The following is a 17,964-nucleotide window of genomic DNA, read 5'->3' as shown; positions in this document are numbered from 1 at the left end:
TCTCTTCCCACTTTGCAAAACTAATCCTAAATTACCATTAATTAAGGGTATTTTAAGTAAAGGTAAAAATAGGGAAAGCCATAGATCATTCAGATACATAACACTGATAATGAAATTCCTCTGAAGAAAACAAACGCCACACTTTTACTTCAGTGCATCATATTATGTACTTCATCGATCATGACATACTCTTCCCCTCTGATAAACAAGGGCACACTAGTTCGTGGAACTGCTAGAAACCGCGTAGACACTAGCTAGGTTTCCTCTGCCCACAAACTTGCCATTGTAGTGCCATAATCCTCAAAGCAGGAGTGAATATAACACTCCCTGCTGTACAAAATACGGAAGACAACATCAGCGCTATGAGCAGCAAGGGTTCCAGTGGAGGTACCGGAGTCACAGGATGAAAACTACCATAAAAACAGTATATTCATTAGATGATGCCACAATAAACTGCGTATCTCACTTCTCCTAAATTTCAGTGTGCTTCGCATACAGCAAAGACATGCATACTTGAATCTGCTTGAGAATTAGTATCTACGGTTATTGTAAAGTGGGGGTTAGATAACATCTGGAAGAAGAAAATGGTAAAGCCATAGATTGTTTCAGAAAGTAAAGTGATTAAACATATATTACAACACCAAAACATGTGCTTCTCTAATGAGTATCATGGTTTAGGAAACAGTATACTGGCAACTTGTAAGACTTGGCATTTTCCCTAACTTGTATAAAAACTGTTGAGAAGAGAACAAATATCTTACTACAGCATTCTATAATGTGATTCCTATGCAGAGATAAGAAATTTTGAAATTGTTATCTATGTAGTTAAACTAGTAATTCCATGAATATACCAGATGTCAATCTCCAATAGTTTACCTAAGACACAGATACATGGGAAGAGAAATACGTTGATAAGAAACAAATCAGCACATTAAAAAAGAGAGTATATTGACCTTACAAGCATGACTGCCAACAGAGGGAAGAAGTTTTTAAAAAAAAAAAAAAAGCAAGAGAGCAAGAGAGAGAAAGAGAGAGAAAGAGAATGAAAATTGCTTTCTATTTCAAATACATTTTCCATAGGAGGAAAGATAATTATTTACCTTTGATTGTTCTAGGGAAAAGTATAGAGGTAATATAACATTGAGGACCTTACATCTCTTGCTCAAAACTGGTAAGAAATCCACAGAAGGTGCTATTGTCAAGCCAGGGTTTTGGTGGCCCCTTTCTTTTGCAGCAAGCACTGCCCTGCTCCCACAAAATGGAAAACAAGGAGGGCTGGAAATATGGTACATAGCAAAACTTTACTCTGAGAAAGGGAAAGGGGTTCTCTCTCGCTCTTTTTATAGAGTGATAAACTGCAAACAATTTTCTTTAGCCACTATCTCTAAAGGAATTCATTCCAGTTAGAATGACTGAAGAGATGAAACAACTTCTGTCTGAGGAACAACTAATTAGAGCTTTCAACAGGAAAAAGTCTGATAAACAATAAGTTAAAGAAAGATATGAGTGAAGGAAAGGCTTCTTGATTTAAGAGAAAGGGGGTGTAAGAAATATACAAAATGAGTGGTGTGGAGAAGGGAAAACAAAATCCACGGGGGAAAAAAAATAAAGGTTACTAAGAGATATTATCCTTTGGCTAGGATGTATCTGGCAATTCATTGGAATCAAAAAATATGACTGATATTCTTTCAAAAATATTTTTAAAGCATCTGTGTAAAGAGAACAGTTCAAAAAATTTTTAAAAGTTTAAAATGATCTTGAACAGAAAACTGAAAATTTTCAGAAAAGGATCACAATTTTCATATTTTCTAAACATGGCAGATTTTTTCTGCATGGAAGTTTCAGTTTCTGGTTTTCAAATTGTTTTGGAATGGGAGTGATTTTAAGGTGTATAATCTCCACAAAATCTAGTCTATTTTACTTTTAAAACCTCAAAGTCTTTCCTTGCTCAATTAGTTTTTAGCTCGAAGAATATGTCAGCAAAGACCAAGAAAGTTTTTGTACACTAATTCATTCTCTCCCTATTAAATATAATAATGATTTTAAATATATTTCCCATGAATATGTGGCCTAGGTTTTTTTGTGGTAACTCTCAAAACAGTATCACTTCAAGTACTTGAATATTTTATTTCTTACATGATCGAAGGAAATAAGGAGAAAGGAAGGAAAATATTAATAAATAAAAAATAGACAGGGAAACCAAGAACTAAAATTTTACAAACTTGCTGATGACACAGAACTGGGAGGAGTGGGTGCTATACCAGCAGGTTGTGCTACAGTTCAGAATGACTTTGACAGGCTGGAGAAACGAGCCAAGCTCACAAAGGGAAATGCAACATCCTGCACTAGAGAGGGATAACTGGGGAAGTGGGGGGTGACCAGCTGCAGAGCAGCTTTGCAGAGAAGAACCTTTAGGGCTTGGTGGACAAGCTGACCATGAGCCAGCAATGCACTGTCGTAGCAAAGGAGGCCTATAGTATCCTAGGTTGCATTAGGAAGAGCATTGCTAGCAGGTTGAGGGAGATGATTCTTCCCCTTGACTCAGCCCTGGTAAGATCACATCTGTAGTGCTGGGTCCACTACAGGACTTCACAGTGCAAAGTGCAGCGAGTCCAGCAAAGGGCCACAAAGATGATTAAGGGACTGGAACATCTCCCATATGAGAGGCTGTGAGTTGAGACTGTTCAGCCTGGAAAAGAGAAGACTCAGGGGGGATCTTATTAAGATGTATATACATCTGATAGCAAGCTGTAGAGATGATGGGGTCATACTCTTCACAGTGGTGGCCAGCGACAGAACAAGTGGCAACAGGCACAAACTGAAACACAGGGAACTCCATTTGAACACAAGAAAACACTTTCTTACTGTGAGGGTGGCTGAACATTGGAACAGGTTGTTCAGAGAGGTAGTGGAGTCTCCATCCTTGGAAACAGTCAAAACCTGACTGGACATGATCCTGGGCAACCTGCCCTAAATTAGCAGGATAGTTGGACCAGATGATCTCCAGAGGCGTCTGCCACCCCCAACTATTTCGTGATTCTGAAACGTTCACTTCAATGAACTAAGACTCTGTAGGGCATAGCTCTTCATATCCTGAATACTCAGAGTCTCAGGGGTGGTCAGAAAGATCAATTTTCCATTTTACAGCAACCTGGAAGCCACTATTACAACAGGGTATCTATGAAACAACGTACCTCTTTTAAATGAGGAGCTGTCAGATTGACAGGATATGACTGCAAGTATTCTGCAGTGAACAACACAGAAACCTCCAGGAAACAGCACCAATCATTAGTAGAGGGAATTAATGGTTAGAGGCTGCACAGTTAGTCACAGTCGCATTGCAGCAACAGCATGCAACCATTCATCTTGCATCTAGCAGCCTTGGAGCTTCAGACTACTGAAGGGCTTGCCAATCTCAAACTAAGAGCACAGAGCTGAGAAAAATGTCTTTGGGTATACTTCTTTCAAAAACTCTGTTTTCAAGACTGCTTCCACTCTTTCCTCAAGAAGCAGTTTTACCAAAACTTACCTCTGGGTACTTTAACTTTAAAGTTTTATGCATTTCCCGAAAACGACTGTATCGCCTGAATACTGTCCATGTCTCATCCAGAACTGTTATCTATATCAGACAGTATAAAAAGAAAAAACAGAAGAAAGTAAAAACACACAGTACACAATACCAAAAAGCATGCAGCATTCAAGGCTGTTAGATTAAAATGGGTAATTCATAGTTCCCTTAAATTCCATACAGTTTTATAGGTTTACTAAAATTTTCTTTTACTACAGTGACTGAACTTTATTTAACAAGGAGCACTGATTGCAAACCAAAAAACTGAACACATTTATTCCACATTCTGCAGTGGTCTGCCAACTCTGTGAACATATTAAAATATCCTAAATCATTTCGTGGTGCAGTTATGGAGCTCACAGCCTTCCAGTCACTGGGTGTTCCATTAATGAACAGTATGTAGCACAAATCTAGTGCCTCTATATGTGAGAATATATGCATTTCTATGAATATATATATGACTATATATGAATAAATACACACACACACACACACAATACATACATGTTTCTCAAACATACACAGAGTGAATTTTCAGGTAGAATGTGGCCCTAGTTTGTTGGGTAAAAAAATGATATATGCTGGCTTTCAGTAGAAGATGTTCCTTTAAAAACACTTTGGGCCTATGTCATGAATATGTTGATAAACATTCCATTTATATAGGAAGTTTCATTAAAATCCGCAGAAGTACTCCTATGAATAAAATGCTTAGCAACAGGAGTGGAGTGGGAGAACAAACCAAGTTTGCCATTGGTTAGACCCAAAATTCTCACTGGAACTGAGAAGTTGACAAAAGGAGTTTCAGAGAAAAAATCTTTCTCTGCCTGAAATTAGGTGAAATGAAAGAAACTCATAAGTGGGTCATAAAAGTGCTATGACTAGAGCCTTTGATTTTACAGAGTTAGAAGTCTTTCTGCAGCTCTGATGATCTAAGGATCTAAGCAATGCTGTAGAGAGAGGCAGACATTTCTTTTTTTAGATGAACTGGTATAGTGGGAGAAAAGAGTGTCACTGCCTACACCTGAAAGCCTTTTTTTTTTTTTTTTTTAATTTAATGGGTCTAGTAAGTAATACTACATTGCCTAACAATGATTTTACGCACAGAGATCAAAAATAAGCATTTTCATAAGATGTATTTCACAAAGATACAGGACTAAAGTGAGTCACAAAGTAAAAAAAAAAAATAGTATCTTAGAACTGAGCATCTAATAAAAGTTACAAGGAGATAAAAAATGCCAATGGAGCAGGATAACACTGTAAGAGAAGAGAAACTGGAACAATAAAACCTACATGTATGCACAATATTTGACAACTGCTGGCTCACGTTTTCAACAGCTTGACCTCTGGTACATCCTTCCCCTGCACCTCTGCCTTCCTTGGTGGATACAGAACAGTGAAACTGTTGCATGTGTTTTGGAAAGCAAAAATTACTATGCATTATATGACATAAGGAACTAGGCTTGGGTATTTTTGTTGTTTTTTAAATAAGAGGGGAAGTAAATGAAACTGGCCTTCTCACAACATAATTTTCCTTTTTACAAATAATAAAACTAAGTTTTTCAAAAAAGTCTGCACAATGCAAATTGATTACTCCTCCTTCTTTGAATGGTACTACTACAAAGATTTTTTTTCATGTCATCAACATGCTTCACTGCTACTAAGACATCTGCATGATGGACTGTATCTCCTTACAAGAAATTCATGCTGTTATCCTCTCTCAATAATTGTTAACAGTGTCCCAGACTTTACAGATGAGGTGAATGGATCTAAGATGCATACTTACATTTAACGACAAACAAGTAGTAATTCAGGAATACATGCACTACACTGACCTTAATTAAGCAATTAATGATTTTGTTCTGAATAACTACTTTATGTAAATTGCTTTGCAATTTAAATATTTAACCAGACATTAGACTGTAATGAATAATCATAAAATAATGATGTTACTCATTATTTATGCTCTGTTTTTGTCTTAATTCTATTTTTTAGCATTTCGAACTGAATTGTGAAATTTTACTCTGATGAAGTTCATTTGTATATGCGCTTTATTCAAAAGTGACCTCTTTTTCCCTTAGGAAGTTTTCATACAGAAAGTATGCCTTTAGGGGAGCAATCTAGCACAAAGCATTCAGGATTCTTACGGCTCCATAGCCCGGGGAAAAGCATATATATGAGCTTGCCAATAAAGTTGTTGCCTATGCATCTGACAGCTGTCTAGGTGACAGGGTAGTGCTGAGTTTACCCACACCAAACTGCCTGCAGTCAATTCCAATATTCAATTATTCAGTAGCCTTCTCCTATGAAGTCTAATAAATGACAACCAAAAAGGTAGTTTTAGCTACCTTATCTGTAAGACTTGTTCAAGATGCACGGGAAGGAAAACAGAAAAAGCCACATATCTATGCTGTCGGCCTTATACTCCTATAACTGATACAACTAGTTTAGTCTGTGATTCTTTCCTCCATTAAATAAAGACTGTATGAGAGACAAGATTATAAACTCTGTAAGCACGAGACAGAAGAAAGGCAGACCCCTCTACAAACAGTAGGAGAGAAGCAAATTTGAATGGTCCTTCACTTTTTATTTGTTATTTGCAATTGCGGTAGTTAAAAATATTTTCTCAATGAAAAAATATATAGTTGAGTAAATCTCTAAACCAGATTTTCAAAACGTTCTCATCTTGGGGCTTACATGATCCTAGACTTGCCTCAGAACTGTGTTTTTTTCCCACTAAAGTGCAAAATTTCCTACATAAAAACTAGAAAAAAATGAAAGGAGATGCTACAGTCTTGTCTTCTTAGTATTTCTTCTGCATGATGACTGACAGAAAATGATCCAGCCAGTGTCTGCTATTGATTCCACTGGAAGACAGTTCTCAGAATTTGACAATGTGTCCCCCGCTTCCCCTCACACAAACAAAAGTGGAAACAGGGTGAAAAAAAATAAGAAGAAATATTCTACTTTTCTGAAACCATCAGAAAGAAATAAAAATGTCCACTTTACAATCTAGACTAGTTAAACTGTACAACAATTAGTCTAAAATATCTGTCAAAATTCATGCTTCCCAAAATGTAATTTACAGCAATTCCCCCTCCACTATCTATGAATACAGCATCTGTAAAGAAAAAAAATGTAGACTATTAAAGATATACGCAGACCTATTTCTCAGAACCTTTCTTTGATTAATCTTTGAGGGTAATAACTTGCTACAGTTGAGGGAAGGTATTCTCTCTCTCTTTTTTTTTTTTTTTTCTAATTTAGGTTTTTTGTTTTCTAATTTAGGTATATATAGGGCACCTAACACTTGCTTTAAGAACTATGCATTAATGAGCACTGCTTCTGCTTTACTCCAGTTCTGCCCATGGCCTGCTGAGATCAGGAAAACCTTTGACCAAAAACGTCAATATTTCGAGCTGTGGAATGGAACTGTGATGTGGCCCCGGGTTAACGAGCGCTTTGAGGTGAATCTGCCTGGATGTTTTCCTAGAGAGAATTCAAAGATAACTGAGGGCCCTCAAAGAAAAGAAAAACTTAGAAAAAGAGAAAACAGAATAAAAGTGAGAAGCCCTATACAAAACTTTTGCTGTCGTCACAGAAGCTCCTGCAGGGCTGTGCTTGATTCTAGCTCTGTTTCTATTGCTCATGGGCAGGCTGCTCCCAAATGCTCTCAAGAGACCCTCAATCTCCCTACGCAAGCTGGAGGCTCCCAGTTCCCTACTGCCTCACTGCTTCTCCTGCCCTCCTTGAACTGGCTCACTTTTCAGCCAGGCAGCAACCACCTCCAGTCACTCCACAGACTTCCAACCAACCTTCTCTCTCTTAAAGGACTGTAGAAGAATTGTGAACAAAACAGATAATGGGAAAACAACTATTGTCTGTAACAGATGTCAACAGTCTTACAGATGTAAAATTCTTCCCATACACTGCTTCTAAAATAGTCTCATCTTTGAACACTCTGTGCATCACAACAACATGAAAGGAAGTGGAGAACACAAAGAAAAGTTTCTGGTATTTTAATTCAGCTCTAACATAAATACGTTAAGATCTGATTCAGTTACTACTGCTCTATCATGTCTTTAAAGACTGCATAAAAACTGTCTTCCAAATAGAAAATTTTTGGAAATGCATCTATTAATACTGAATATTTAGTAGCAGACTAGTACAAACAGCTTGACACACATTAAGAGCTTGACAGCTCTTGCTGCAAAAGAAAGTGCTAACTTAATTTTTAAATAAAACACATATTTGTTTCTAATTTCAAGTCTCCCCAATAGGTTCTAATGGAACTGACTCCACATCTTGAAGTACGATCCGTGTTCAGTGGATAGATCTGAGTGGAAACACCATCTTGCTGGCCCATTCCCAAAGGTTACATATGCCTAGAAGGAGAAGATGCTGAGCCTGCACTAAGAGAAAATATTTTTGGATGGTATGCTGGGGTTGAAAGGATTATGAATAGGCCACAGTGCTGCCAAGAAGTGTGGAACTCATTCTCTCTCTTTTGGCATATAAGAAAATATATTTTTTTTTACTAGTTCCTGTCATGAGAAGAAATTCATATTTATTATTTTTCAGATTTGCTCTCATATAAAGCAATATTCTGGGGTTTAGCTACTATAATGATCAAAGTATATGCTGATGAAAGTGCTTCCAATTCAACTTCCAATTCAATTCCAAATCCAATCCAAACCTAGGATTCAAAGGTACTCTTTTCCAATCAACTCAATCATCTCTTGTCTCTTTGTCAGATTTCAAAGACCTGTTACATGCGAATACATCAGCTCCCTACTTTCCCAAAGGCAAGAGGAAACTTCATGAAGAGAGCTCATTTGGGAATGGGAAAAGGAAATGAGATTAACAACACCTCAGCCCTTCCCCAAGGCTGACACACATACTCTGAAAATAAAATTGAGCTCATTAAAGTAAGCCTGAAATAAGGAGTTATTTCAACAGTTGACACCATTGCCAGATCCATCAGGAGGGGATGAAAGAAACAGGTACAAATCCTTTCCTCCTGGCCTTCTCTTACTACTTTCCTAGCTTTTAATGAAAAAATCACTACACTACCTACTCTGATTTCCTACAGAAAACAAGTAGCAAAAGACAAAGGTATTGAATCTAGAGGTTGAGATGGGAGCCCTGCAGAGGAAAACTCTAAAATAGAAAAGTTTGTTGAAGGTTTGTGGATTGTAGCTTGGAGCCAAATCCTGACCACAGCAGAAGCAGCACAGCGTGACATAGAGAGACCTAGAAGCTATGGATAAAGCACAAAAAGTCAATTGCTTTTTGTAAGGGAGTGACTATAAGAAACACCGCAGACTGACAAACTACAAGGCCACAGGAGCTGCAATAAGAATTACATCTATTGCCATAAGCAAAGGGATAGCAATGAAATATAATTATTAAAGTGACATCCCATTCCCCGACACTGTCATCCATTTCTTTGCTCTAAATTTTGCTAAAGCAGTTATTTAAGCAACAGTTTCTTTCAGAGTTAGCCAAGAAAGGCCCGGGAGAGAGAGAGAAAGACAATATGAAGAAGTATAGCAGAAAAGAATGGCCATTCCATACACCTTGCTATTAGTCAGTGCATAGGATAAGCTTCTTCCATGATAGTACAGAAGTTTTGCTCCTCACAAAAATGAAATACAGAAACAAAACTTCTGCAGCCTAGTCTCATATGCATTTGTATCTTTCTTTGATACAATCTCCTGTTCTTTCCTGGTTAAGAATACCATTCCTTCCCAATATTTTTCTTCTATTGCATTTCCTCCCATATAAGTCTAAGTTGTTCTTCACATACTCTAACTGCCCTTTTGCCTCAGGAGTTTGCAGTTGCTTTCATGGGTTTTAGGGAAGAAAAGAAATCCACTCATGTTTACTAAAAAGACAGAATATCTTTTTACTCTATCTCCCTTTACTAACCAGTAAAGCTGACAGGCCTCTGGGCTTACACTTGCTCCAGCAAATTCAACGTTGAAAAGGCAAAATGAAGTATTCCATCCAGAAATCGAGCAGTATGTTTCAAATTGAAAAGTAATGAGTATAAAGACAGCTAAGGCTGACCATGTTAATAAAGAACTTTGCAAAAAAGGAACACGAACACAGTTCAGAAACGGTCCTACATACCGTGAGAGTAGGTCATTCCTCCCACCTGCACTAGCTAGTGAAGCATCTGGCAGTGCATTCAGTAAAGACAGTTGCCAGTTCTGTCTCTGAAGCCTTGTAGATCAGTTATGCTACATGTCCACATGCACTGAGAGCCCATTTCCAATTAGATCTCACATCTCGCTTTGAAAAGACACTAGCTTAGTACCAGAGGAAAAATAACAAATACACATTTTCTCAGCATTTAAGCATTAGCAGAGGGAGACACTAAAACATAGGGGAAGCAGGTAAGAGTTTCGAAAAGTGACACTTTGGTAGTGGAGGATAGGAGGAATCAGAACAGAAAAGAGCAAGAAAAGCTCTCTGTAGGAAGTTGTGGACATGTGCAAAATGTTTTAATTATGCTTTCATTATTACAGCTAAATATATCAAGTTTAATCAGTTTCTATACTTGACACTTTCATCTCAATAGAGTGCTTTCCTATAAGTAGCATTCATTTCAACCCGATTTCTGACACACTTTCAATGGAGTTATATGACTTTGAATCTGCTCAGCCCAAGCTTGACCTTTAAGTCCTGTGTACAACTAACCCATGTTGTAAATGTTGTCTCTACAGCATCATGTACTATGTATGCCTTCTCCAATCTTATTTAATAGAGCTGAGGCCTATTACACAAAGAAAAAGAGACAGAACCAAAAAAGTGAACAAGTGTGGCCCTAATTTTGTCAGACTTATGGATGTGACAGTCACTTGCATCTCCAGTGAGTAATTTACACTCAGTAGAATACAAAAATGCATTTCTCTAGAGTTAGTAAGGTGATTTCTAGACTCTGCAGATTCTCAGGTATATTGCCTGTTGCTGTCTCCAACTTTGCTGACTTTGATTTTGTAACAGTGAATGCTGACAGCGGGACAGTGCAAATTAGAAATTATTATTTTTTTTTAATAAAAGGCATTTTCCTATTTTTATTATTACTATGATGTTCCTGTTGTATAAATGCAAACAACACGCATAAAGAGAACCCACACATTAAGGAGAAGTAACTAAAAAGTACTTACCTTTATTTCAAACTCATAGTGTTCATCCTTTCCCTGCCCACACAGGACATAACGTGGAATACTAATTTTAATTGGGTCCTTTAGGTCATCTGGACTTGCTCCCAGAGAACGACAGACCATCCGCTTTCAAATGCGCACCAAACAGGGAGAATAAAGGAAAACCAAAAATCACTACATAAGGAAAAAAAAAAAGTCACTAAAATTAAGAAAATGTCCTTGGCCAGAAGAGCCAGGAAAGAGAGAATGGAGAGGGCAGAAATTTCAGCTTAGATACCAGAAACAGAGGAAAGCAGTAGGCTTTGTATCCATTCTCTTTGGGGAAAAAAAAAAAAAAAAAAAAAAAAAAAAAAAAAAAAAAAGAATCAAGCCTTCACAGCTAAAAATATTTTATATGTGTTTATTTTTATGCAGCAAATCTGTTTGCAATATCATGCAAAGCTGGAGGGGATGTACGCAATTCAATAAGCTTTTAGTTTCTTAAATCCAAAGGTATTTTAGAATTAAATAAGGTATACATGACATAACTTTTCTTGAGCTCTTTCTCATTCATAAATGCCTCTGTATGCTATCTGTCACAGATAGTTGGGTGAGGATACCAAAAAGGTACCTAGGAGGAGGTTGTTACTTCTTCACCAGTTAATTACTAATGCCACTGCCATTTTTCTTAATGTTTACATTAAGATTACTGAAAAAGAAAATGCAGTCAAAGAAAGCAAATTTTAGTTTCAATTAACTGGCTTTATCAAGAAAGTAGTTTCCGCTTATTTATTTATTTTTAAACTGAAAATGTAAATTAAAAAGTTTGCGTTTGAATGGTAAAACATTTTTGGCCATCTTTGGTTATACAACAAATACTTCCCCTCTGCTCTCCATTTTGCCCTTCTTTTACTTCTCAGGTTACTGGCTTTTCAACCAACACTTAGCTTTCTGGAGTGTTAAAATGAAAGTAATTCTTTTCTTGGGAGAAAGAGGAGCTCATTGCATTGACAACAATATTTATATGTTACTTGTTTCAAAACAACTATAAAGCTGTAAAGTCACTCTGATAACCACCTCTGTCAACATGTAATTTATTGTCAGTCATTTCCAGGAAGCTATTACAAACAGCTAATAGTTAGAGAGGAAAAAAATCTCAAGTAAAATATATGTGAAAAACATGTCCTAATAGATTAAATAATCCCCTGCTAGTCATAAATATCCATTTTATGTTATGTTTAATTTGCAGTGGAATAGAAGCTACTATAATGGAGTTATTTTTTTCCACAGAAGTGCAGAATATTCATCATGTTAGATTTGAAAACAAATTTAAACAGAAAAAACATGATACTTGGAACACAATGTGCACAAACATATTTAACTTTGGGGTATAATCTGAAAAAGAATTAGCTGCAGTAATTTAGTAACCTTGGTTAAGAAAGTCCTTGCAGATACTGCCACTTAACATCCAGCAAAACTGGATTCCCTTGTTGTTAGCTCAACAGGGGATCCACTTTCTAACAGAAATGATATTATATTGTACTTCATGAGAGTAACAACTCTGTCTACTCTTATGTTCTTTGAGATATTTGTATATACCTTATCATTAAAAAGAAAATACCTAAGTACCTCAAAATAAAATGACACATTTTGCTCTTTTCTTTGGAATTTCTACAGGTAGTATAAGGTTTTGTTATGAAAAATAATCATAACTCTCTATGCAAACCACTCCTCTTCCTTCTAGTCACGACTTTCATATCCATAGCAGCAACTGCTTTTTTAAATTCCAAGTGAATTACATTATCATGTCCCAACATACGTTAAGAACAAATGGGAAATGTTTTTACATTAGTAGACAGACTGAAATATAACTCTGTCTGATAGAAGACTGCATGTCTACCGGCAATATGCTTGTAGAATTTAGAATTTCAGATTAGATACCACCCTTTTTCTGCCAAGGACCATCTTCCTCAAAAAAGGCAGATGGCACATTCAAGCAATGGGATTTAAAGGTATTCAGCTCCTGGTAGAAGGGAGGAAACAAGAGAGAATAGCTTCTGTGGGGTTTTTTTTGTTTGTTTGTTTTTTCTTCTTTTTTTTCTTTTTCTTTTTTCTTTTCTTTTTTTTCTTTTCTTTTTTTTTTTTTTTTTTTTTTTTTGAACATCTGACAGGAGTAACAGGTAAAGAGTAACTTTTACTAAACTTCAGGTGAGGCCTTGACACCTGGAAATCTTACATTTTCAATAGTTCCACTAATTCTTGGAATGTAATGTTAAAGAGACTGTAAGAGATGCAGTCTCACAGTATCACTAACCACATTAGTGAGCAAGGAAAAAAGAGGGAATTTCAAGCTGGGCATCTGACACATCATGTGGGTTAAATTTATTCCATCCTTCAGGCATTATCCCCAGCTGCTAACTATCCATTTAACAATGTCAAAAAAATGCACAAAAATGACAAACCTTGAATTTTTTGTCCTACCACAGTTTTAGTAGCATGACCAAAGATCAAAATGCAAATTTGCACCATTTAACCTCCATCATTTTCACATCAGATTTTCCTCAAGCACTCACATCAAGAGACTTTATTATAGACTTAACTTCAACTTCCTGCAGTAGAAGCAACTATTTGGATAAAATAAAGAAGAATGACCTAAATAAGTTCTACATTATTTCCCTTTAAAATAGAAGCAAAAATAGTCTTGGATGCTCACTGTATTTTTGCTGCTGTTTTGCTGCTTCCATGGCTCACCCTAGCTTCTGATAGAATCATAGAATCAGTAAGGTTGGAAGGGACCTCTGGAGATCATCTAGTCCCAGCTCTAGGCAAAGGTAGCAAACCCAAGAGAAAAGAGATATGGCAAATCCATCAGTCACTGAAATCAAAGCCAGCATGACTCTGAATAAGGCAGACATAACTCCCTTACATTTGTGACAAATTTAATCCAACAGAATCATACAATCATAGAATCAGTAAGGTTGGAAGGGACTTCTGGAGATCATCTAGTCCAACATCCCTGCTCAGCAGGGTCACCTAAAGCATGTTACACCTTGTGTAATGGTGTAAAGCACCTTGTACCCAGGCAGGCCTTGAAGATCTCCACAGAAGGAGACTCCATAACCTCTCTGGGCAACCTGTGCCAGTGCTCCGTCGCTCTCACAGGGAAGAAATTCCCCCTCATGTTCAGGTGGAACTGCCTGTGCTTCAATTTCTGCCCATTGCCTCTTGTCCTGTCACATGGGGCAACTGAAAAGAGTTTGTCCGCATCCCCTTGACACCCTCCCTTCAGGTGCTTGTACACACTAATAAGATCCCCCCTCAGTCTTCTCTTCCCCAGGCTAAACAGGCCCAGCTCTCACAGCCGTTCCTCATAGGGCAGATGTTCCAGCCCTCTCATCATCTTTGTAGCTCTACGCTGGACTCTCTCCAGTAGCTCCGCGTCTCTCTGGTACTGGGAAGCTGACAACCGGACGCAGCACTCGAGATGAGGCCTCCCCAGGGCTGAGTAGAGGGGCAGGATCACCTCCCTCCACCTGCTGGCAACATTCTTCCCAATGCACCCCAGGAGACCAGTGGCCTTCCTGGCCACGAGGGCACATTGCTGGCTCATGGTCAACTTGTCATCTACCAGCACCCCCACGTCCTTCTCTGCAGAGCTGCTCTCCAGAAGGTCAGCCTCCAGCTTGTACTGGTGCCTGGGGTTATTCCTCCCTAGGTGCAGGACTCTGCACTTGCCCTTGTTGAACCTCAGGAGGTTCCTCTCCGCCCAACTCTCCAGCCTGGCCAGGTCTCTCTGAATGGCAGCACAGCCCTCAGCTGTGTCAGCCACTCCTCCCAGCTTGGTATCCTCACCAAACTTGCTGAGGAGGCACTCTGTCCCCTCACCCAGGTCGTTGATGGATAAGCTGAACAGGATGGGACCCAGTCCTGAACCCTGGGGGACACCCCTAGCCACAGGCCTCCAACTAGACTCCACGCCACTGACGAAGACCCTCTGAGCTTTGCCTTTCAGCCAGTTCTCAATCCACCTCACTGTCCACTCGTCTAACTCACGCTTCCTGAGCTTACCTAGGAGGATGTTATGGGAGACGGTGTCAAAAGCCTTGCTGAAGTCAAGGTACACAACATCCACTGCTCTCCCCTCATCTACTCAGCCAGTCATTCCATCAGAGAAGGCTATTAGATTGGTTAAGCAGGATTTCCCCTTGGTGAATCCATGCTGGCTGCTCCTGATCACCTTCTTTTCCTCCATATGCCTGGAGATGACATCCAGAAGGAGCTGTTCCATCACCTTTCCAGGTATGGAGGTGAGGCTGACTGGCTGTAATTTCCTGGGTCCTCCTTCTTGCCCTCCTTGAAGACTGGAGTGTCACTGGCTTTCTTCCAGTCCTCAGGCACCTCTCCAGTTCTCCAGGACCTCTCAAAGATGATGGACAGCAGCCTGGCAACAACATCTGCCAACTCCCTCAGTACCCGTGGGTGCATCCCATCTGAGCCCATGGATTTGTGGATGTCTAGACTGCCCAGAAGGTCTCTAATCCTATCCTGCTCAACCAAAGGAAAGTCTTCCCTTCTCCAGACTTTCTCCCTCACGTCCAGGCTGCAGGATTCACGAGGGCTGCCCTTAGCAGTGAAGGCTGAAGCAAAGGTGGCATTCAGTAATTCAGCCTTCTCTGCATCCCCTGTCACCAGGGCCCCCACCCCATTCAGCAGCAGGCCCACATTTTCCCTAGTCCTCCTCTTGCTGCTGATGTATTTGAAGAAGCCCTTCCTGTTGTCCTGGACTTCCCTTGCCAGACTCAAGTCCAGCTGGGCCTTAGCCTTCCTTGCCGCATCTCTACATACTCTGACTGCATTCCTGTAATCCTCCCAAGTAGCCTGTCCGCTCTTCCACATTCCGTGTATTTTCTTCTTCTTTCTGAATTTGGCCAGGAGCTCCTTGCTCACCCATGCAGGTCTCCCACCCCTTTTGCTGCACTTCTTACTCAGAGGGACGCACCGCTCTTGAGCTTGGAGGAAGTGATGTTTGAATAGTCGCCACATTTCCTGGACCCCCCTTCCTTCTAGGGCCTTAACCCATGAGACTCCATCAATTAGGTCTCTGAAGAGCCCAAAGTCCGCTCTCGTGAAGTCCAGGGTTGCAATCCTGCTTGTTGCCTTACTTCTTTCCTGCAGGATCCTGAACTCCACCATCTTGTGGTCACTGCAGCCAAGGCTGCCCCCAACCTTCACATCTCTAACCAGTCCCTCTCTGTTGGGAAGGGCAAGGTCCAGCAGGACACCCTTCCTCGTAGGCTCCTCCACCATTTGCGACAAGAAGTTAACATCAATGCATTGCAGGAGCCTCCCTGGACTGTTTGTGCCTTGCTGTGTAGTCCCTCCAGCAGGCATCAGGGTAGTTGAAGTCCCCCATGAGAATCAGGGCCTGTGATCTTGAGGCTACTTCCAGCTGTCTCTAGAAAGTGTCATCAGCTTCCCCTTCCTGGTCAGTTAGGCTGTAGCAGACACCCACAACAGTGTCCCCCATGTTAACCTGCCCTTTGATCTTTACCCATAAGCTCTTAACTGCCTCCTCCTCCCCCTCTAGGCAGAGCTCGATGCACTCCAGTTGCTCTCTCGCATGAAGAGCATCTCCACCACCTTGCCTTCCTGGCCTGTCTGTCCTAAAAAGCACATAGCCTTCCATGACAATGTTCCAGTCATGCGAGCTACCCCACCATGTCTCTGTAACTGCAAGAAGATCATGGCCCTGCGACCACACAAAGATCTCCAGCTCCTCCTGTTTGTTACCCATGCTGTGCACATTGGTGTACAGGCATTTCAGAGAGGTGGTCATGCCTTCAGGTTTCCCAGGAACAGTGTGGGGGGTCCCCCATTGCCATGTCCCAAACACACATCCCCAGCTGGATGCACCTGTTGCAGGCCCCCCAATCCGAGTTGTGTTTTATTGACTATCCTCTCTCTATGACTCTCCCCTTCCCCCTTCCTACCTAGTTTAAAGCCCTCTTTACTAGGCTGGCCAACCTGTTTGCAAAGGCAAATGTGCCCCGCTTGATGAGGTGAATCCCATCTCTCCTCACCAGTTGCTGATCTTCAAACAATGCCCCATGGTCATAGAAACCAAAACCCCATTGCCAACACCAGTGGTGCAGCCAGCTGTTAATTTGGAAAATTTTTCTACTCCTCTTCCCATCCCTCCCCCTAATAGGCAGGACTGATGAGAAGACCACCTGGGCTCCCAGACCCTTGACCACCACGCCCAAAGCCTTGAAGTCTTGCTTGATTGTTTCCAGCTTGCTCTCTGTATCATTAGCACCCACGTGAAAGAGCAGCAGAAGGTAGTAGTCTGATGAGCAGACAAACCTCTGCAGCCTTTTAGTCACATCTTGTATCCTCGCCCCCAGCAGGCATCAAATCTCTCTGGAAGAGGGGTCAGGTCGGCAGATAGGCGCCTCCATCCCCTACAGCATGAAGTCACCCACTACAACCACTCGTCGCCTCTTCTGAATGGTCATGCAAGGCACAGAGTCTGACCAGTTGCTTCCCTTGAAGTCAGGTCCAGGTCCTCCTCATCCTGGAGTGTACTAAACCTGTTCTTCAACTGTAAGTCCAAGTCTACAGGAGGATTAGGGGCCTTTCTTCTTCTATGAGAAGCAACTAGTTTCCAGCCTTCTACAGTGCTGTGCTGTACTATTTCAGTCTGCACAGAGCCTTCCAGCAACTTCCTTGCTGCAGGGGATTAGGACTCCTGGAGCAGTGCAGTATTTAAGAATGCCCTGTCTACCTCCTGATCACTTTCTCAGATGCTTCACAATCTGCTGACTTTATCCCACAACTTGACTTGATGACACAAATAGTCAGCAACAGCACACTTCTTGCAGGAGGGCAGACCATCAGTCCAGGCCTTCTGGAGGGGCTCCAAGCACTCCCTGCAGCCTGAGACCTGTAGGGCAGCGTCTGCTGTAAGAGGGTCTGTCTGGGTTGAAGCTTCTGACACAGCTGATGCAGCAACTCCAACAGCTACAGGCAAATATGCTTTACGGTGAGTTGTAATTATGTTTGTGAAAGTGGGCACTACTAGCACTGGAAAAAAAAAGATGTTCCCTTGCACCTAATTGCGCTCCTCCTGCGCGAACTGCTGCGCAAAGTGCTGCGTCTGTTTGCTGCCTCTGTTAGCTGCGCGCTCAAATGTGAAATATGAAACTCCAAATGAAATGTGAAACTCCAAAGCAGAAGAGAATTGCTCGT

The 17,964-nt window shown here is 40.5% G+C and overlaps 1 protein-coding gene across 8 annotated transcripts in view; it reads right to left on the bottom strand.

Moving 5' to 3' along the window:
- Positions 1 to 17,964, bottom strand: part of KIF16B (kinesin family member 16B) — a 146,627-nt gene that overhangs the window by 35,865 nt on the left and 92,798 nt on the right. For 5 of the 8 annotated variants that reach the window (XM_062571746.1, XM_062571747.1, XM_062571748.1 and 2 more), the window contains 2 exons: positions 10,741 to 10,863; positions 3,530 to 3,619 (listed from right to left, as the gene is read on the bottom strand). The exons of 1 other annotated variant lie outside the window; for it this stretch is intronic. In XM_062571746.1, the coding sequence (XP_062427730.1) occupies positions 3,530 to 3,619; positions 10,741 to 10,863 (213 nt within the window). Of the gene's footprint in view, positions 1 to 3,529; positions 3,620 to 10,740; positions 10,912 to 17,964 lie in introns of those variants that run through there. 2 more of the 8 variants (XM_062571751.1, XM_062571753.1) reach the window with 2 other exon arrangements.

The sequence above is a fragment of the Rhea pennata genome, chromosome 3, assembly GCF_028389875.1.
Source record: "Rhea pennata isolate bPtePen1 chromosome 3, bPtePen1.pri, whole genome shotgun sequence".
Taxonomy (NCBI): Eukaryota; Metazoa; Chordata; class Aves; order Rheiformes; family Rheidae; genus Rhea; species Rhea pennata.
Note: the sequence above shows the minus strand (reverse complement) of the source record. Positions and strands in the feature narration are given on the sequence as shown.